The 22,598-nt window shown below is 41.3% G+C and overlaps 1 protein-coding gene across 1 annotated transcript; it reads left to right on the top strand.

Moving 5' to 3' along the window:
* Positions 1–7,083: 7,083 nt before the first annotated feature.
* Positions 7,084–22,226, top strand: LOC144470714 (neural cell adhesion molecule 2). Its single transcript, XM_078182183.1, has 8 exons — positions 7,084–7,438; positions 11,340–11,648; positions 12,327–12,478; positions 12,585–12,732; positions 13,326–13,619; positions 14,142–14,531; positions 16,676–16,996; positions 21,635–22,226. The coding sequence occupies exons 1-8, from the start codon at positions 7,084–7,086 to the stop codon at positions 22,174–22,176; spliced, it is 2,511 nt and encodes an 836-aa protein (XP_078038309.1). The 3' UTR covers positions 22,177–22,226.
* Positions 22,227–22,598: the final 372 nt, after the last annotated feature.

The raw sequence follows: 22,598 nt of genomic DNA, 5'->3' as shown, positions 1-22,598 counted from the left end.
ACGGGCCCTAAAAACCCTCTATCGCTTGTAAATTTGATGGGCAAGTTTCGAGGCACGTTCGCCGGCGCGGCGCTGATATTTCAGCTCGGCGGCTGCCGGGGTAATCGCGACATTCTTCGGAGGGGGTTACGATTTCGCGAGCTACTTCAACTTTCTTGATCTCGGCGCGCGGCGTTCGAATATTTTCTCGGTTCGACGTTAACTCGCGCGCGCGCGCGCACGTGAACCGTCGTTAATAAGTCGTAAGAACCACGATCGATAGAACAGACTAGTACCATGATATATAAATATGAATTGTTCGTGCTCCGATTTTGTATGTTTTGCGATTAATTGATCGAGAACGCGATCTTCAGGAATCGCTTCTGAAACAATTAGTGGAATTCTTTTTTAAACGAGTACCATATTTGAATATATATGCTTCGGGATACTTGGGACAATTTTTTGCAGCTTCTCCAGTGTCCTCGATAAACGGCGATCCAGCGGAAGATTTTAATTGGTCAGGTTTTCGACTTTATTTGCTTCGTCTTGTTACGCACTGTGTATTTTACCAAAGGGACACGATCTTGCTAAGATCAACAGATTGCGATACTATTATCTCATCGCTGGACTGCGCAATTTCACATTCTATCGTTGCTTAATTTTTAGCAAAACTATCGTTATCGTGTAGATTATTACAGAAATTAGCTGAGAAGAAAATTGGTTTTTATTTCGACCATCTAACCGGCTCGCAATTTATTGTTTCAGCGAAACGATACGCGTCCTCTTTAACGGCGACCATTTAACACATATTACGAACTTTCGACGATCTTAGAATTGATGGAACCGTTAATGTCTTTGCACTATTCGTAAGCCCCATTCGCAACAGCAATTAGCTTATCGTCAGATCTCGCGATGACTGAGATTTATGGTCTCGTTTTTTCGCTGGTTAGCGCTCGGCCGTACAAAGCAATCAAAGCGTCGGCCTCGTGTTTTATAACGCGAATTGCATTCATCGGGATCTAATACGCGCGGCTAAATTCAATTACTTTAATTAGCCTCGTTAAAAAGCATCGTGTTTGATCTTGAAAATCGCGAGGCAAAGATTGTCGGGCCGGTTACTTTGACCGACCCGACGAGTTTAACGTTAAAAGAAGGGCTCTTGTGTAATGGAGTAGCAGAAAGTGCATCAAAGATTTGTGCATCGTGTCCACAGACACCGCGCACGTTCGCGGGAAATGCCCTAATTTACAGTTAGGTTTTCCATGTCCTCATCTATTTGCGTTTCTTTCCAGGAAACGTTCCCAAAGAGAATCCAAGCTTAGGTACACCCCGGTAATTTTTCAACAGCTCAAGAAGATTTTCCGACCGGCGCATATTTTATTAGGGTAGCGGAGACGGTTACTGTGGAGCTACCAATTGCTGTACCTTCGGTTTGCTTTAAGCCGGAATTAACTTTATATTTATCGAACGAGGCGTGTTAAATATTTTCACTGCTTTACTTTGGTTATTTTCTAATAAAAAGATTCAACACGTCTTATTAACGGATATATTTACTTTAGTTTAATATGTCCTGTTAATCGTGCCCCACGGTAACCGGCTCCACCATTCAAATTTTATTTTCCATAGATACGAATTTACGTTAGATTAATTTTATTTTTAGACATTAGATTCATTTTATTCCTAGACATTATTTTTATTTTTGTTCATTGCAAATTTTATTTCATTCATTGTTTCTTTATTGAATATTAGGATATATTATAGTTACGAATTAAAGCGCCATGGGATTAAAAAATATTGTATTGACAATTAGATATCTTTATTGCTTTCTTTTTCTCACAAAACTATTTTCTTACATTTATTTTCGGATTTTACATTGTGGGTGAAATTTTAGTGCTGTGTCTTGATTTTTGCGCTGTGTATTAATTTTTTAAAATATCCGTGGCTTAGTACATTACGTGACATATCTATGGCGCCAGAGAGTTAGAAATCCGAAGAAAGATTAAGAAAGCACAGGGATCTATTTGAAGTCAAAACATGCGCAGAGACCAGCTCGGTCGCAGCCGCTGTGCTATTTTTGCGGTGTAGCCTCAAGTATTGCAGATAGTCGATTTCAGGTATGTGTGCAACGTAACGTGTAAGGTGTGTTCAATGAACTGTGACAGTGAATTTTCTGTTAGGATAGACATTCGAGTGATGTTTTCCGAAGTGTGCCGAACGGTTACGCCCCGGGGAAATTGTGTCAATAACTTGAACTTTATTTTTGCAAAATATTAACGTTACTTCGATGTTGTTGCTAAACAATAAATTTTAATGTTAACAATACAATTCCAATATTACTAGTAAACGGAGTCAATACCAAAGACTCGAAATACTTGATTTAAATTAAGCGATTATTAATATTATTAATCGACAAATTAAATATTCGAAAAGACATTAAATACTGTTCCATGTTTCCTATTACAAGTCTTAATATCGTTACAGCTGTTAGACGCATGTATTTAATTATAAAAATTATTTCTTTTAATTTTGAAGTTATTACGTAGCGGAATGAAATATTTAAATAAAATCGGTGACGAAATAAAGTTAATTCAGTACACAGCGTTCCCGCAGTTGTAACACTACCTTCTCGAACTGCGGCAACGTGTTAGTTAATTAATCGGATCAGTTAAACTGCCACCGGTCGCATCCTGTAAGTACTTAACAAACCTCCGAGCGCCCCCCCCCCCCCCCCCCCCCCCCCCCCCCCCAAACCCTTAAAACCCCCCCCCCCCCCCCCCCCCCCCCCCCGCCCCTCTTCATGAATACTGAAAAGAAGCGGGCTCGTTAATTCACCGCTCGATTGGTACGGGACACCGACACACCCGGGGCGGCCCTCTAAAAATTAATAGACCGGCATTTTTAAATGTAAACATCCGCGGATCGACTTTCATTTGTTATGGCAAATAAATGTGCCCCGGTCAGGGTTTCTGCGGCGCGTTCGCGACACACGTCCGGGCGAAATCGCATTTCCGAGTAGCGTACGTAGCGCGAACGCTAAATCGATAACGCAAAACGATGCTGTCAACGTAATTCTGTTTCGGTCGAATTTTTCGATTCTACGCCGACAGCCCGCCCTCCGAAACGGGATTACAAATTCAATTGGACCTGTTATTTGTCGTAACAGCGACGCCCCGTGCAAACCATAAAAGGTGTATTAAAATCCAATAATTCCCATCTGAAGCCTTCGCAAACCGTGTTACCGCGTCCCGCGCTCTTTCCGTTTTCCCGCGTCCCGCCCGAAAATCGTTTCTGCACCGTCGAAATCGCGACGAATCTCCGGACACTCGGATAGATCGATAGACCGGGACGGCAATCGCGATGCCGACTGGTTGCAAGCATCGCTTTCATACGATTCACCACAACGTTTAAGAACGGCTTGTGTCACGGCAATTTCACGACGAGCGAGGCGATAAAATTGCACCGCAATCGTCCTTCGGCTTGCAAACAAGAATTAACAATTTGGGTAAATTTTTATAGTTGAAGATTTTTAACAATTATGAGATAGCGGCGCAAGACTTGAAAAATCGTATCCCCTATTCCCAAATTGTCCAATTTTGTTCAACGAAGGACAATTGTGGAGAAAAATATTTTTCTTCTGACCAAAATATTTTTAGAAAATTAAATTACAATAGCAAACGATATACAATGCATATTACTTATGGTTGGAAATTTTTATGAAATACACTGTTCATTCTGAGAAGCATGATTAAATTTCATTTTCAAGATACCCAACTTTAAAACAGATCTAGTTTTATAACTCCAATCGTCTCTTAAAGATGAAAATGGTTCGTAGTCACTAATTTTCGACTATATTTAGCGCGCGAATATTTCCGAGAGTCTCAGTCCCTTTAATTTCCAATAGTTCGAGGTTCCTCCGCGTCTAAGGCCGTGGTAGGAGAAGGGTAACGAGGCTAGAGCGACGGCGTGAAGAGGGGGTGGTCAGGCGGCAGGAGGATTGATGAGGTGGCTATGAAAGCCAATAAAATCGCGACGTCGCGGTAACCTCAGGACCAAGGTCATAAATCGACAAGTAGACCGATTAATTGGCTCCGTGGTGGTGTGTACGTCTACGTTTGACCGGCGCGATCGGGTTCCGTGGAGCTCACCCCCACGGCCCGAGAGCACACGAACTTTTGTTCACGGCGCGGCGGCGGCGGCGGCGGTGGCCCGTGGCCCCGCTCGCACTCCCCCACGATTCAGTGCGGGCTGACCGGGCTCTGGCCAATTTGCAGTAACTCGGCTTTCGGTCAGTGACTGACTAAAACTGGAAATTTGTGGTCCCAGCAAGAAAATATACGTGATCCGGTAGCTGCGGTGCCCCGAACCTCAGATTCAACCAACTCCGGCGTACGTCCGGTTGCTAGTAGAATTAGGAAGGAAATCTATGTCGTCATCCCTCCCCACCTCTCTCTTTCTCCAACTCTCCCTCTCTCTCTCTCCATTTCTCTTTCTCTGTCTCCATTTCCCTCGTTCTCTCACCCCTTTCTTTGTCCCTCTACATCAATCTCTATCTCTCTTCCTCCAAATCCATCTCGCTCCCGCCGCACATCCCGGTAACCGTGGCAGAGCACCGCATGTTGCGAATACCGAAAGTGCTTCGAAGCGAGATTCTTCTGTCAATGAAATTTATTGGATTGACCCGTAACTTTGCGCGGATTTTTACGCGAGAGTGAAACGCAATTTATTTTCGACGGAAAGAAAGTTTATTTTGCAATATTACGTTGGCGCGTATGAAATTGCCGTTCGGAGGGGCAGACGAGTGTGCAGAAAAATTTATTTCGTTTTGTTTTATATAGACTGCGGACTTTTACGCGTTTCCATCAGAGATGAGTAGGTGGGGTGGAAATACGGTGACGGAGGTACGCCGTAGGAATTTGGAAATACGATTACATTTTCTTCCATTTCCTTTTTTCTTTTTTTCTTTTTTACCTGTTCGGGTTATCGACGCGTTGGTTATCCGCGATTGACGTCATTCTTTGACTGGGTATTCGGAATGGTATTTTGTGAAAAGAGTTGCTGACTGCGTTACGAAAATATTAGGTGCATCAGAACCTGTCAACGTTAGGTTTACCTTCGTGTCAAAGTTATATTATTTTAAGTTTCAGTGAGCATGCACATGTTGCAAATTATATTTATAAATTGCTATCACAGTGGCAAGAAGATACAATTAATGATTGATATCATACTGTATAATTAACCACTGCGTCGATATATTTTGAAGATAAATTTTGTTACGTGTTTTATTGATTATATTCGTTGTAGTTCTTTTGATAATTATTCCAGAATTATTCTAAAACGTGTGAAATTTATGAATATGTCACCATAAGCATTTTGACATAAATCGTAAGAGAAGTATTTTTATTGTAAGATGTAAAATCGCCATTTCGCAGCTACAGGTTAAATATAACTAAGTCCATAATAATTATATAATTTTCTTTCATTTCAACGTCGGACAAAAATTTTCATTAGACTCAATAAAATGCAACCTTGTTATAAATTGAGCCGAACTGTCTCAGTCGAAATGAAACAATAAAGGCCCACATAAAACAATAAAAATCTCCAACGTGATAGCTTCCAGGACCATGCGTAAAACTGACTTTAATAAAAAATAGCAAAAATCGTGGGACTCGCAGACAGTTTCTTAATCGGAAACATGATGACTAACCTCGTCCTAATTTCACCTGTAATAAATCATGCCCTCTTTTGAACAAAGTCCCCCAACGTCCACGACAAAAATGATCGATTCGGCATTGCGTGACCCTATCGCATTCCCATCGAGAACCAAGAAATTATTACTCCGCACAGAATGGACACTTTCATATCCGCCGACATAATTAATTCAACAGTTTGAGAACGTTACTTATCACGCGAGCCTAATTGTTTATCGATGTGTAACACTGATATCGTAACATCACATGCGAAAAGAAACGTTCACTACAGAAAGAAGAATAAATTAAACAAAACGTTCTTACAAATTATTCTTCTACCTTCTAATTAGTACTCGTCATGCAACAAATATAAAGAATAACAAGCTACGCTTCGTCAAGTGTTTCTACGTAGAGCGCAGCAAACGATGTGAAAATAATCCTTCAAGCTTCCGAAGAATTTAGTACGAGATCGGTTCGCGTGCTGCGCGTAGCACGCTCTGTGCAGAAAATATTTGAGAATACATTGCTTGCTTTTCGCGTATCGTCCGCGCGTAGAGGATCGAAATAAATGTGTTCCTCGACGCCGCGCGCGCGCTCGCAACTTGCGTTATCCGAAACACAAAGCGTTCGGCGTGTAACAATTGAACCAATTACTCGACTATTCCCTGTGTAGCGTCGGCCCAGTCATGCGTGCGGATCACGCGCAATCGACTGCGTTTAAAATCAAAATGCAGTAGAACAAAGAAATGTAACCTATTGACCGCCATGTTTCGATAGCGCACTATCGTTCACGGAAGACTGTTATGCAAACAGTCGCCGGAATATATATACATATATATATTTGGTCGGTGTAAAAGCAATTTTGCCGGGCTCGAAACATCGACTTTAAAACGGCACCGTTCGCTATCGCCGCTGTGCAAACAACAGCATACCGCCCTTCACATAAAGCAGAACCCTTCGATTCATCAATTATGTAGCCGCCGTGTTATTAGAACGCTCCGTTACTCGAACAAGTGAACACATTCGGTACACGAACGGTTGTACTAGTCTTCACCGCGTCGACTACCGGCATCAGCGTTCACGCTTATCTGCATTGTTGAATTGCTTTGTTGAACGCGACGTGTCGCTTTCATTATTAAAACAGTTCAGCAAAATAGACATTATGTTCTATGCGGTGACTTTAAATAGTAGCATGCTTCGTTTCGCTGTCTCTGTATAAAATCTACGGAGATAGCGAACGCGATGGCAACGAACCTGTTCACACAATTATATCGTGCAAATAAGGATCGCAGCTCGGCAATCGCAAACAACCGTTTCGCCGCGTTGTTTAAAAACTTTCGTTCGAATGGCGGAGGTTCGAGCATATGCCTCCTACCGTCGACAAAACGTAGACGAATAATAACAGCATTGTTTCACGATGTTTTCAGTTCCTATACTAGACGTGTCGGCAGTGGCTGGCTTCAAAGCTCAAATACCTTGCGACATTGATCTCTCAACCAGAAGCGAGGAAGTGAGCATGGTTTTTTGGTACAAAGGCGAAAGGGACGGCAAACCGATATACAGCGTGGACGCTCGCGGCAAATCGATAAAAGAGGCGAGGCTCTGGTCAGATCCACACGTATTCGGTAAAAGGGCAACTATGAGAACAAAAGTGGAGCCTGCGAAATTGGAGATCGATCCCTTGGAAACGAGCGACGCGGGGGTGTACAGGTGCAGGGTGGATTACAAAAATAGCCCGACGCGAAATCAGAAGGTTAACCTCACTGTGATAGGTGAGTATACTTCTTCTTTCTTTTTTTTCTTTTTTTTTTTTGGGGTATGATTGGGTACCATCTATTATCTGATGCCGGGCGAGCGTCGAATTTTGGAAGATTTCTCAGACGGCTGTGGTCGGGACACGGGAAAAGATAAATCGAGAACAGAATGTCTGATAGACTTTACCGTAAATATTATTCCAGATCTAACTTAAGTGGATGCACGAGTTATTCTCACCCACGACAGGTGCAATACGTGTTAAATTCCATTTCTACGTGAAAACTAACGTATTTATAATCTAACGCATTTTATAAACAATATATTTTGGAATTTTCAGAAATTATATATCTCAGAGTAATTATTATTATATAAATTAAATAAATATATAAATATTAATTATATAAATATATAAATATATCTGAGAGTAACTTTCAAAAATTCGAATATCCTAGTAAAGGGTTGAAGTATTTTTTCATTCGCTTGTTATTCGCTATAACTAATGTATTTGTTCACGACAACGAACCTGCGCGCAATATAAAATATTCACGCATCAATAAAAGTCCATACGCACGCAATGAAATGCATTAAATTCTTTAGTGCGCGATTTTCATTATTTTCAAATATTTTTCGAAATGCGGAATCGAAGGAAGTTCGGTACGAAACTTTGACTGCATTAAGCTTTGGATTATCGAGACTGCATGTAATACATAAAATCTGCCATTCGATAATTATAAATACCGAGCGTATTGCAATTATTCAAAGCCGATTATCTTAAAAAATAAAATATTTTTCAATGAGATTTCGCGCTTCGCTCTCGCTTCGTTTTTCAATGCTGGAACACCTCTCCGCCGCGTCACTGTTCAAACGAATTTATTTTATTTGGTTAAGCGTTTCGATGGCATCGCAAAATATTTTGCCGAAAATACGCGTTTATGCGCCTCTTAATAAGCATTTGGCTTGATATACAACTTAATCACAGCGAAACAGCTTAAAAACCGGGTAGAATTGTTTTAAAAAAATATATAACGAAACGATGCGGACAGGTTTTTACGAACGATACGTTGAAAAATCCTATTAGTTGATACAATTGGTTAGAAGTTGTCAGACCAGAGAAATGAACAAATAATACAGAGTGACAGCAAGCTTACTATGCAGTGGACTTACGGCATCGCACTTCATTGATAGCTTTCCCGCTGGGAAAGAAAGTACGGCATTTGCCTTGCAAATATTTTTAGCATTGTTACAAGATACGGTATTGTACACCTGTCATCTTATGCGATATTAGCATGATAGATGCTAAGCTCACTTTATTCAACGAGCGCGGACGGTATTACATGATTCGGTTCGTGAAAAATGGCTCGCTTGACAAGTAACTGCGTCCTTAATTACCAGATATCGCGACTTTATATTCTCTCCAGAGGGTAATTTCGAACGTATTGTTTGTACAATGGACAAGATGCATATCTCGCGTCAAACTGGATCCACGTATCCTTGACATTATACTAATTTATTACGTCTAAAAACCGTCTCGAAGACGTCTCTAACCGGAAGTCACTTCAACGTTTGGTATGAGAAGTCTAAAAATGTCACAAACTGAACGTTATTTCGACGTCTTAACCAAGTGTTACACGCGTCTTCCGACGTCTTAACCAAGTGTTACACACGTCTTCCGAACGTCTCATTTTGCAAATCTGGCCGTCATAAAATTTTAAAGGACGCTTCATAGCCGTCGCGAGACGTCAGGAATGTCAAAAAATTGACGTTCTCGAAACGTCTTCGTTAAATCTGTGCTGCTTCTCCAAAGTAGTACCTCTTTATAAGCCGTAATAGCTTTATAACTACTCTATCCGTTTCAAAAATAGAAAACGAGCTTCGAGTCACGAAATAGCACGTGCAAAAAGGCAAAAGTTTATTTTTAACGTACTTCCGAGGATTTTTTGGTTTCTCTCTAGAATTATCGTTCGCGTCGCCATTCGAGCGACATCTCGATATAGCGATTTCATCCTAATTTCGGCGGTGATCAACCGCTACGAGTATCTCGTAGCGACGTGTCAAATTATCGCGATATCTTTGGAGAATTCAATTGGCCCTATACGGGTGGCGTTCGCTGAGGGGCAGTCAAATATTTACTCCCTTCTCGACCATCTTTTGAAAAAGTCACGGTGTCACCAGATGCGGGACGTATTCCAGGCGAGAACCGTTGCCCTCTTGAAGATGATAAAGTTCCCGTACGCGAAATTTCCCTTAGGTCTGCCCGTTAAACGGCAAGAGAGCATTTTGATAGTCCGCCATCTCGCCTTGTCTCACGTAATTTCCTTTCCTTTATTTCCTGGCTGCATTCGAAACAAAAGCGTTATTTATACACCGAGATCAGAATTCGCTTCGGCTTAATTCGAATTTAATTGCTATTTTATTAAACAAATACGACAAGTATTTTTAATAAATCTTTCCAGAATTCGTGTTTCAAAATTCCACAGCTCCAATAATAAATCTCACATTTTCTTCTTTAAGATATTATTTAATTTAAAATCAAATCAAATACTTAATTTCGTACATTATTTTCTATTGTTTGTAACTTAATCGATACCGTCGCACTATATAACTGTTAATCAGTGCGCAGACTTGTTTCCGTAATTTACGACCGCGGGAGACGGCCTTCTCCTGAGAGAGCACTAACACGATTTTTAATTAATTGCAACTAGTGGCGATTCAACAGGTGTTGCCGGTGTCGGTGTTCCACTTCTGAAGCTAAAGAATGACGCGCTATCGTGTATTATTTAAGCAACGTGCGACTTCGTTTCACGGCGCGTCGCGTCCACGTGTTTTATAACGCAAGGACGCGGTAAGCGTTTAAACCAAAACCGTTTCCTCGTGATTTAGGATTATTCGCGGCCGTGTTCATGCTGCTTAATGGCATTCACATTGCTAATCCCGAACGTACACGTTATCCGCGTGGGTGTAATGAATTCAACGCATGGCTTTTTGCCGTCAAACGACGGTTGCATCTGAAATTGGTGGCGCTAGTTGAGAGACTAGTTTAGGTATCTTGTTAACACGAATTCTTCAATTTCTGATTGGTTAATGCGCAGCTTTTAAAACTCATTTCTCAGTGGATTTCATAATAGGTCCACAAGAGTTCTTTGAAGAGGTGCAGTTGTCTATTGCAATCTAGTTTCACGTACTGCTTTGGAGAGCTTCTATTTCAATCGTAGTCGGTACCAGAGCGAAACAGATGGATGTACCTTGTTATTAATTTACATAGAAACGGCAAAAGTATTTCAAAGGGGTCAAGAGGGCGCTGAGAATTTTGATTTTATTAATTTCGATATGTTCGAAATTACAACGCGCGTGTTACTTCGTAAAACCTTTGCATCTCAAACTATCACTTTATATATATTCTAAATATATTTATGTATTTACATATTAATTACATAATATATAATTATGTATATTCTAAAATATACGCTATAATTAAAAGCGATGTTAAGATAATATAATATTGCTATAACAAGTGTTCGAAATACGCGAGTAATAAATTATAAAAAGACATTATTAACGCAGTCTTGGTTTCCAAATTAATACCGTCGTAAAATATGAATTTTGTAAATGTGACGAGCTAAGATAAAAATACCGCGTACAGATCAAATAAACAAGCGAAGAAAATTCCATCGAAAATGTTGCCGCGAATCGGAACAACTGTAACGAATATTTATCGCGAAACCGAGCAGGTTGTCTGTGGGAAAACACGGCCCAGTTTTCTCTAGTTCGTGTGCCGGTCGCGAAAATCATAACGCAAATACGCGAGTGACGTGCCGACTAATTACACAGTTCCGTGGGTAGCGAAATCTTTCAAAAGATTTTGGCGAGGCGCGGGCGCGACGGGCGCGCACGACTCACATAAATTCAACTTCGTGACAGTGCCACCGAACAAGCCGGCGATTTACACGGGCGGCGGCAGAAGCTTGGCCGAGATACCTTTCAACGAGGGTAGCGAATTGTCTTTATTATGCGAAGTAATCGGGGGCTCGCCGCCGCCGAACGTCACGTGGCACTTCGAGGGGAAACTGTTGGATGACACGTACACGCTGGAGCACGGCAGGATCACGATAAATCGGCTCGATACCTCGAAGGTCACGAGAGAGTTCGATAGGGCGAAGCTGACCTGCCGGGCGGACAACACGCCTCTCGTGCCGCCGCAGATATCGGAGATCGTTTTGGACGTCAATTGTAAGTAGAACAGTAACCGACTGAATATTCAAATATTTGGCTGTCTTGAGATAATTGACACGTTGACTGTCGTGGTAACCATGTGTGAGCGACGGTAATATTTGTCTTGATTTAAGAACGAATTTTGACACTGACGAATCGGCGTGCTCGATGCGAGAAGCTTAAAAGAGTACTCAGTGTCATAAGTTTTCTATTTTGATCTCGTTAACAGTAACATAAGAAGTGATGCCAAGTCACATTTAGTCCAAGCTAAATTGGTGTACGTTTGACATTATGAAAAATAAAGTTCAAGGTTTCGTTGCCAGGAATGACCCAGCACTGCTGACGAATTATTAAATAAATTATTTTAATTTTATGAAATTTTTGAAGGCAGTCAATGTGTTAAGTACCTTCGCTACTTTTATATTATATTTATATAGTTTATTATTTTTCATTATTATATTATTCTATATTTGTATGTATTTGTATTCAATTCTCTAAAGTATTCTATACTTAAAAGCTTGGCCAATTCCAATGAACTTTTTAGTTAATTTCGTGTTCAATAAAATCGTTAAACAATTCCATTAACATTTATAGTTATTATAATATAATATATATCTTATAATATATTTATATTTATGTTTATTTATTTTATTTTATTTATACAGTTTATAGGTAATCATACCGCTTGATTTTCAGTGAAGCCATTGTTAGTGAACATCACGAACAAGGAGGCCCATTTGTCGGCCTTGAGAACGTACGAAATCGAATGCGTCACTTCTGGTTCGAAGCCGAAGGCACAAATTACCTGGTGGAAGGGCAATCACCCGGTGGAGCACATGGCCAGAAATGTGAGCATAATTTTAAGTTTGTTAACGAAATCTGCCAATCATCGCGGAAGATTATCGCGCTACGGCATGGAAGTGTCCACTGGCTTAGATTCTGAGTTCTTCGTAGTTTGTAGATAATTACGAGAACATTACGAGAAGTCAGTTGAGTTATGTGCCGACCATGGAGGACGACGGGAAATATTTGACGTGCCGGGCTGAGAACTTGGTCGTACCTGATAGCGTATTAGAAGACAAATGGCGTCTGCAAGTCTATTGTGAGTATCGTTAAATATCAATCCGCTATAATAATTCGCAGTGCTCGCTTCGTGTTACTATGGAATGAATTTGAGACGATTTCTTTTGGTTAAAAGCAATTATGTTATTTTTATTTCTAAATTTCCATCGAATATGCGTCAATTTTATTTTTTAACTTTTCTTCGGTTTCTTGAATAATCTGAAATTTTTTATTTCCATCATTCTAAGTTCTCAAATTTCTGTACTATTTTTAGATGAATTTGAATGGGTCGTGAATCAGAAAAATTTGCACATAATAACAATACACGGTATCTACTTATTATTTATTTATTTCTTTACTATTTATTATCTATTATTTCTTTATTTCTTTACTATTTATTATCTATTATTTCTTCATTTCTTTACTATTTATTATCTATTATTTCTTCATTTCTTTACTATTTATTATCTATTATTCCTTTATTTCTTTACTATTTATTATCTATTATTTATTGATTTATTTATTATTGATTCTAGGTAGACTGATTATTTTAATTTGGGTATGTTCGAGATTCAACTGTTACATTGCTGCCGGCTTATTGTCTACGTTGTGCGATTATATTATTGCTTGTAGATGCGCCAATAGTGACAATCAAGCTAGGTTCGAGTTTAAGAACGAACCATATAAACGAGGGCGACGACGTCTACTTCGAATGCGACGTACAAGCAAACCCAGAAGCGTATAAGCTGACTTGGTTCAAGAATGGTAAAGAATTGCACCAGAACACGACAGCTGGAATTTTTCTACCGAGCGGGAAATCTCTGGTTTTGCAACGCGTGACGAGAAATTCCGCCGGTGAATATTCCTGCATGGGAACCAATAGCGAAGGCAAATCGACGAGCGGCCCTGTGAAACTCGAGATAATGTGTGAGTTTCAATATTTGACGATATCTCTCTCTCTTTCATTGCCATAACAATGTCTAAATAGAACAGTGAAATATTAACCCATTTCGAATGAAAATAATTAGTTAATAGTACTATTATCAGGGATTACTATGAAATAATATAACGTTAAAAATACTTACTCAATTTGCATAAAATTTAGTATAAAATTAAATTAGTAGAGATTTCATGAAAACAAAATACTCAATTTCGAAACACCATAATGATATCCTGTCCTGAGAGAGTACATCCAAATGCAAAGGTATTAAAATACTCGATTCAGGTGAGACACCCTGTATTCAACTCACCTAGGTCATAAAGCAACCACTTCCGATATTTCTTCTTCCCGACCACCCCAGTTCTACAACTGTAAAATCCTCAAGTATCCGGTAACTCGTATCCACCCAGCTACTTTCCCTTATCATTCATCATTTTCCTCGAACGGCGTCGAATAGGAGCACACCACCAGGGTTGACAGTCCGAGCCCGTTCCCTGTCGCATTTTCAGACGCGCCAATCTGCAAGGACGGCTCTTCCACTCAAGTGGTCGGCGCCCTGAAGCACGAGACAATCTCGCTGGTCTGCGGCGTGCAATCGAAACCGCCGCCGTCGACTTTCCACTGGACGTTCAACAATTCCGGGGAGCTGATGAACGTGCCGGCCAATAGATTCACGCAGGTCAAGCCTCTGAGCCTGATCACGAGCCACTGGCACGGCTCCAGGCTGAATTACACGCCGGAGAACGACATGGACTACGGGACGGTCGCGTGCTGGGCCAAGAACCGTATAGGGGAGCAGAAGACGCCCTGTCTTTTTCAGATCATCGTCGCCGGGAAGCCGTATCCCCTTCAGAACTGCACGGCACTACAGTCGACCGGACCCTACGCGTATCGAATGGGTAAGCGACACTCGACTCTCTCTCTCTCTCTCTCTCTCTCTCTCTCTGCACAACCCTGAAACACCACCACCGCCACCTAACCCCTCGGTTCTGACCTAAATAGCGCTAACTACACCATTACGGTCGGCTCATCATCGAGGATGACAGTTTACGGTCGATAGCCTTGTTGTGCTCAACAGCTTGTTTCCTCTATTGTGACCCGTGAAAAGCGAAGGTGGCCGATCGTGCGTGAAAAAGGTCGTGAAATTAGGCGCGTTTCGGCCCGACGGGGCTACCCGCGAGACACCCGAGGCTCTTTCGTTACGGGAAACCGACACCACCGGTCTTGCCTGCCTGCCTGCCTGCCTGCCTGGCCTGCCAGCTCGACGTTTGAGATATCTGATACTCCAAGGGTCAGTCGCTCCCGGTGACGTGTTAAAAGTTAGATTACTGTTTCCGATTTCGTTCCCCTCGATACGGAAACCTCTGGCCAAGGTATTCAACGGGATTTTGCCAGTTGGGGAGAAATCACCGGACGTTTGATGAATTGCCCGATTTCGGGAGCGTGTACGAGGGTGCTAAACAATTTGGGGACGAGTGCGCGGACAGGTTCTTCGCGATTAACTTTTCGAGCATGTCAAGGCGACTGTACAAACGAGCGAATTTCTTCTTTGTTTAATAAAGCATTTAGCCCTTTGCAGTCGGAGCCATTTTAATCGGAAATCCAAAATATTTGTTCAGACTTGCAGTTTCTATTTTATATAATTTGGAGCATTTAATACATTATTAAAATAGAATTTTGTGACTTATGTAATGGATAATAGCCCTGTACAATTTTTGAAATATTAGTAAATTTGATAAAAATTATTTTTAACCGTGGCATGATTTTTTAACGACGCCTTAGAGTTGCCACTAGACTGCAAAGGGTTAGATATTGAATTCGCTATTTCCTATAAAAGGGTCTTTAGAATTTCGAAATCTTTAAAGTAATAAATATGGTCATCTATGTTTAAAAGATTTTATTCTAAAGAGCATACTAACCTGTCTATTTATAAAGGGTTGTGCTATTTATGCCCAACGTAATAATTACCGCTGTCGAACTAAGTTCCTCTTCTTTCTTCCTACAGAAGTAGTATAAACATTTGAAAGATCTTTATTGCCTCGTAAAAAGGCACGAAATTGATATAAATGTGCTTCCTGCTGAAAATTGTGTTTTCATGGCTCAATAAAAGAGTTGATTCCCCATTTGAATAATGTATAGAAGCAAAAGGAATACATAAGTATAATAACTCTCGTATTTTCATGGTCGAGAATACGTTTACATAAATAGGATCTATGTAGCGTAACAGAAATTTGAATATTAAAGCAGAATTTAATGTTTTATTATACATACTATACTCTGTGCATATAATATCTATTATTTATTATTAAATATATATGTATATCTATTATAATATATCTATTTATTATTTAATACGACGTTTGTTACATTTTTCTTGTAGTGATATTATACATGTTTATCAAATAACGAAATTAAAGTTCCATTTTCTAATTGTATTATACTATAATTACGTTGACGTATGACGTACCTATACTGTATTTAAAGAATATCGTAAATGAGGTTAATAATTGCACAAAATAATCCAGAGTAGCGGTAATAAAAGGTTAAATACTTAATATAATTCGTCGGAGAAGCCGTCACGTATTTACGACTGAACTGATTAAATAATAAAGACAATCGTGATTCAGCTTCCTTTATTTTTGAAAAAAGCAGAATTCTATTTCCTCAAAAAGTCTGTAATTATTAATAGTATACCAGACTAAAATGTCACGTTTCAAGCGACCGAATACTGCGCGATTCATTCCGGAAGTAGATATCGGAATCCTATTTTTCTCTTTAAATTAACAATTGTACTCCTTTCAAAAAATAGAAATTATTTAACTGTCAGAAATAGTTTTGATATTCCTTGAAACAATTTTCCAGCAATCGCTCAGGAATTGCAGGAATTAATTAATAAAACGATTTAAATAACGACGAATCTTTTAAATAAAAAATCTCAGGTGATAATAATTTTTTATATTTGTCATTGTAAGATAATAATTATAATATAGATGAATTGTTCGCGACGCGAACTAATCTTTCATTATTTCTTTGTGCGTGACAGGTCACGAGGATTTTAAGGCGACCGACTCTCGGGACGCTGATTGGTTGATTGTCCGATGCTTTGAGGGATTTGACGGCGGTTTGCCCTTAACTAATTACGAACTCGAGGTCTACAGCGAGGAGAACGTTTATCATGTCAATACCTTTTACTTGAATCACACAGAGAAGTCCAGTTCATTAGGTCCGGTGTTCGAGGTACCCGGTCTCGAACCTGGCCGCAACTACCGGCTTCATCTCTACGCTGTCAACGCTAAGGGGCGCAGCGATCCTGTTGTCCTTGAACCGGTCACACTCAAAGGAGTCGCCATGTACACTACGAACGGTGAGTGTTAAATTCTTTTTCGCAAATCAGCCTTCTTCTCGATAAATGCATTCGAACGGTCGACCAAACATTCACCATAATTGGATTGCGTCTCTTTACGTACCCTCGCTATGATTCTAAGACCAATCGCATTATTTCAATTCAAACTCCTCGCATACGACTGCATCAAATTAATTCAAGCGAGAATCTCCATAGAGATCCGCGGTATAATTACCGAAAGAATCGATTTACATTGAAAGAAACGACGCGGAAAATCAACTCGTTTTTAACGCGCGGCTCCGCCTGCCCGATAATTTATGGGCGGACGCGCATGTTTAATTAGACGGCGTACCGTGATCGGCGAAACGACACGCGGCATCGCGAAAGAAAGGCGCGTTTTCCCGCGGGCTCGTCGAGAGGCACGATTATGCGCATCCAGCGGGAGTAACTTTCAGGATCTCTTTCACCAGAACAGCCCCTTCTTTTATACGATACGTTTCTTCGTATCCTTCTTCCGCGGACCCTGAATTAAAATCCCATAAAGAGCCGGGTCCCTTTCCTCGCCGCTGTCTCATTCGAGGCGCATTTATCGCCTTTAATTTCCATCCTCATGGTTTATTCATACCGATCCGTGGACCGATCCCACCCGCTGTGTGTGGAAACGCTTGCGTACGAATGCCCGGGACCCCCCTCCTCCCTCTTCCCACCCACCCGTCTCTGTGGATGTGTCCGAGCACGTCCGCGACGTCGAGCTCATCTTGGATCTCGGTTGCACGCGTTTTCCCGGCTAGCCCGCTACCTTTCCAACCCCGCGTTACCTCTCTACCGCCGCGCAGCCCCATTCAAACTTCTCAAAATCCTTTCTCGAAATCGTTTCAACCGGATTGCACGCGCCTCCGTCATTTCCCACTGCTCGCGATTGTAACGCGCGAGCCCCGTCGGCTCGATAAGATCCCCCACTCCATTTTTTGGAAACGTTATCCAGCATGGTGTGCGCCGTTCTTCGGAATTATTCGCGGCGCGGAGGTTCGTTCGGCAAGAAAATTTTGTGGCTGCGATGGAACCGTAACGTTTCGCGGTGTTTTAACCCCTTGCAGTATAATAACGAGTCAGACGCGTGATACAGATTTCATGCAACATCTATTGAATATTAATATCATTCATTTTTTTTTCTAGATCGAAATCAAAATAAATTTCTCTGTTATCAAAGTTTAGAGACAGAAGTACATAAAGGCGATAAAATAGATAAAAATTGTCTGGTCCTGTTATTAAAAATATTAAGATGAAATAAGGGCTGATCAACACAGCGTGAAAGAAATAGTAAGGAATAGTACAACAAGGGTAGGAATAGTAAGGAGTAGTAGCGCAAGGGGTTAACTGCTTTAGTTTCACGGGAACTAATCGAGAATATTAACACGGCAAGCGTCACGATTCGTTATTGAACGTCACGATTCGTTATTGAACGTCACGATTCGTTATTGAACGTCACGATCGATATTTTTCGCCATTCGTGTTGCTTCGAGTCGTTTCGAGCCATGGATCTTATGCATACGTGACACGGGGGGAGGGGGGGGGGGGCAGATGGGATTTCATACGTTGGAGAAATGAAAAGAAATTTAACGCGAAACATTTTTATTTCACGCGGAGGATCTTCCGTCCGGTCGCCGAGCGAAAGATTTGTCGCGACGCTACGTTGAACTCCGGTTTACAATTTTTGAAAGACTCTCAGCCGCGATAATATCCGTCGCGACTACTCTACGAAATTAAAGGTTCGCGAGATTATTCGTGACCGTCGTGGTAGAAATTATTCGTGTATGGTCGTAGCGAAAAGTACACTGTTTACTCGTAGAGAAATCATGAATTTTTCAATCCGCCCCCCAGTATATTTGTCCTCGCTGCGCTACTTCGCAAAATGAAAGGATCGTTTTATCTGATTTCGTTGGATTGCACGCGTCCTTATGACGCGGACACGGCGGAGTCAGCTTTTTCAAAAGAACATTTATTCCCGCGGAAATATATTTTCTGCTTCCCGTATTATTATCGCTGGCGAATTTAGTCATGCGAGTGTTTCCCTTTTTCAAATAAAATATAGTGCATTACGTACCGTACTTTATAAAATGAAAGGATCGCCGTGCTATGACATAGTAATATGTTCGCCGCGAACGTAGTCGCCGCGGTTATTTTTAAGGGCGAATTCTCAATTTCCGTGAAGGCGACTTTTCCGTTTTATCGTTTCACCGTGCAAAAATTATTTATAAAAATATTTTTGGTAGATATTAAAATAAATATTACAATATGGTAGCTTTCACAATATTTAGTTATTTCACAGTAGAAGTAAATATTATTATATGTACGAACCTTTAAGCTTCGGTAAGTAGAAAGAGTCGGCAATGGTCAGACGCGCCAACTTGGTATTACTTGCTTACGCGTACAAGAATATTCATATTAAATTTTTCTCGAAATTGGATTGCATATAAATGCGTGTGTACGATCAATGTAGCACTTTAAAATTGAAATTGCAAAATTTTTTTAAACGAACAAATTTCTTTTCTTAAAATTTATTAAAAATTGCAATTACATGCCAAAATCTGCAGTGAAGTTATTCAAGAATTAATTAATTTTATTTTAAAATTACATTACAATTACATTTTTAAATAACAGTATCGTTAACAATTTTTTATTCAATCATCTCGTCGTTAGACATTTCCAAAACGACGGCAAACAAATTTATGAAAATACTAATCAAGCTACAGTCCTCCGTAAGCGAGGATCCGTTCGACGAAATTCCGGATTTCTTCACTAATTTCATTTAAACTTGGACTAGAGTATTAGAAACTGTTCCTCTTGATTACAAATTGCCAGTAAACGTTACTTGTACATAAATCAAATTATCCACTACATGTCGGCCTCAACGCAGACCCGTGTAACGTACAGATCGGCAGAGACACGGACGCGCGCGCGCGGGCGCGCGGAACCTAGCATGTACACGTGGAACGTTCGTCTGCTAACGAACCAAGGCGTTTTCTGAATGCCAAAAAGCCCCGGTCCGCGCTAGTCTTCGTCAGTGGTCTAGTCTCCTTTTACCTTCTTAATCTTTCCTAACGGAAGTTCTTTACGTTTCCCTCCGTGATCCAATAAATAAAGGGGAAAGAGCGAATCTCGTTTACCGGACACGTTTGAAACGCTTCCCTGCGGCCCGTAGCACCGGTGTCCTCGTCGTTTGTTCGGCAACCGCGCGTTACCCCTCGACAAAGACAAGACTTGACTCATCATTTCATTTGGAAAGGAATGCCCCCGACAGCCTCTGCCGCGCCGGTGCTCGTCGAAATTAACCTTTGCTTGGTAACGCCCGCGTTTCACCAGCGCCGGTAGGGGATGAGGAGGAGGGTGGGGGGGGGGCGGAGGGGGGAGGGGGGCAGCCTCTCTGTAATCACGTCGATTCTGACTGGTTCTGGTTGTTCTAATCAATCGTTAATTGGAAACTCGTTTCGCAGCGATAAAATTACCGTTGGTTCTTAATTATTTTTTAATTAGTCGTGCCCTCCCGTTTCCCTTTCGGGGGGAAAAAAAGGAACTTCCGCAATTTTGGCGCCACTAATTTACGGGAGAGAACTTTTAATTGGTAGCATCGAGGCGACTGTACACGAAATCTTGGGCACTTGAAATTTTTTTTTCGTTTACTCTTTTTTCACGGACTTGGTTATCTTCTGTCGCGATAAAACATTGCACGAGATGTTAGTGTTTGCGAGCGAGTTTTTTATGTAATTAATTTCTATTAGGTGCGAAGTTAGGTTCAGCAGTTAGGTGAGAGAATTACGTGCGAAGATTGTGTTAGACTTCAATTTTTGTATTTGATGGATTAAATAAGCATTTGTACGTTAGTTGTGCGAGATATGAGATTTATATTTTTATTAGGTTTTCTTGTCGAATAAAATATTTTTCTTGTAAATGTAATTTACGCATTATTCCTGTCTATGTTTTATAAATTTTATAGGACTTGTGAAGATATAATATAGAATATTAAACTATAGAACATTTTGCATACATTTTGACAATATTTATTGTTGGCTCAGGTAAAAAAGGTAAAAACGAGAATTTCTTATTCTTAACGAACCAGTTAAGAACAATCCAGTTAATTCAACAAAATTTAGTGCTAACGCAGTTATCGCGTTTTATAAAGTTTCTCAACACTTTCATTAACCACTGTAAATGTTGATACGACTTCAATCCTTCAAATACAAAATAAATCATCGATATTTAAGAAGGGATCACTAAAAATCTCCATCGCGAATCGGACTCGCTAAATTACGTCGAGATGATGCATACATTCTATTCTAAATAAACGTAATCCAATATCGATCCGCGATGCACGATCGACGGTCGAAAGTCGCCCACCTCGTACAGCCACACACAAAAGGTGAAAATCGTCGCGGTGATTTGATCGCGTCCCTCGTTAGCAGCCGCGCGAATTTAATAAAAGGATCCCCGGTTGTCGCGAGGCTGTGGGCATCGAGAAACGGCGAGGGCCGCACGCCGATCGCCCACGTAATAAGAAAGCCCTCTAACTCGCCTTCAGTGAGAGAGAGAGAGAGAGAGAGAGAGAGAGATAGCCGGGTAACAATCGCCTTTACGTGAGCCACGTCCTCCTTTTGTCCGCAGGTCGCGGAACTTCGAACGAGAGCACCGACTACAGCCTCTTGGTGGCCTGTTTCGCCGGCGGTATAACGGCCGTGTGCATTCTGATTGTCGGGATAACTTTGACCTTGTATCGTCGCAGCCATCCGATCCGGGCGACGAAGTCCCACACGGAGGTCGTCCAGTACGGGAACAAGGATGACCGCGTGGCGATAGCGCCGCTGAACAAAGATTTCCGGGAGGAGGTCAAGGGGCAAATGTTCGCCGATATACCGGACGACGATCCGGACGTGATTCCAAACAAAGTGGACAAGAGGCCGGACATTTTCGAGCCAAATTACGGGACCGCCAAGCCGGAAAGATCAAAGGACTTTAGCCACCTGGAGGAGCTCGATTATCCGTCACCGTCCACGGTGCTGCACACAAAAGACTCCTGGATCTACTCGAACGGGTACGTGGAGAAAATCGAGAAAAGCCTGAGCCCGATGCGACCGAGCACGCTTCCTGTCCACCGCACGCTCGACATTTACACGAGAAGTTCGCGAGTTCAAGAAAGTTGTATATAGATGGATGGGTTTTAGTTCGACGACTTATCAACGCCGTCGCGATCGACGACGAGCCCATTTATGTCGCGTCGCCTGATTATCGCCCGTCGACCCCGTAGTTGTCGCGCGGGGATCGTTTGTTCGATCACGCGGGTACGGTCACCGCTGTACGCTACCGTATTACACCACACTGTACTACCGAGAAGCGTCTCTCGGTGGTGGTACATTCCCTTGATTTCTTGCTTTCGACGCATCTCGAGCGAAATAACAGGTTGATCGATCAGTTTCGTCCACGTATTTGATTTCGTATCGTTCCATCTTCGGTTATCGTAGAATATTTGTGCGGTGCAGAACGAAGTCAATTACGAGACACAGAAGTTGCACATAGATTGATTTCGTCCCTCAATGATTTCAATGGACGCGAAACAACGTTTAATTGACGT

This window comes from Augochlora pura, chromosome 1, assembly GCF_028453695.1.
Source record: "Augochlora pura isolate Apur16 chromosome 1, APUR_v2.2.1, whole genome shotgun sequence".
Lineage (NCBI taxonomy): Eukaryota > Metazoa > Arthropoda > Insecta > Hymenoptera > Halictidae > Augochlora > Augochlora pura.
This window is presented reverse-complemented; position numbering and strand designations above follow the sequence as displayed.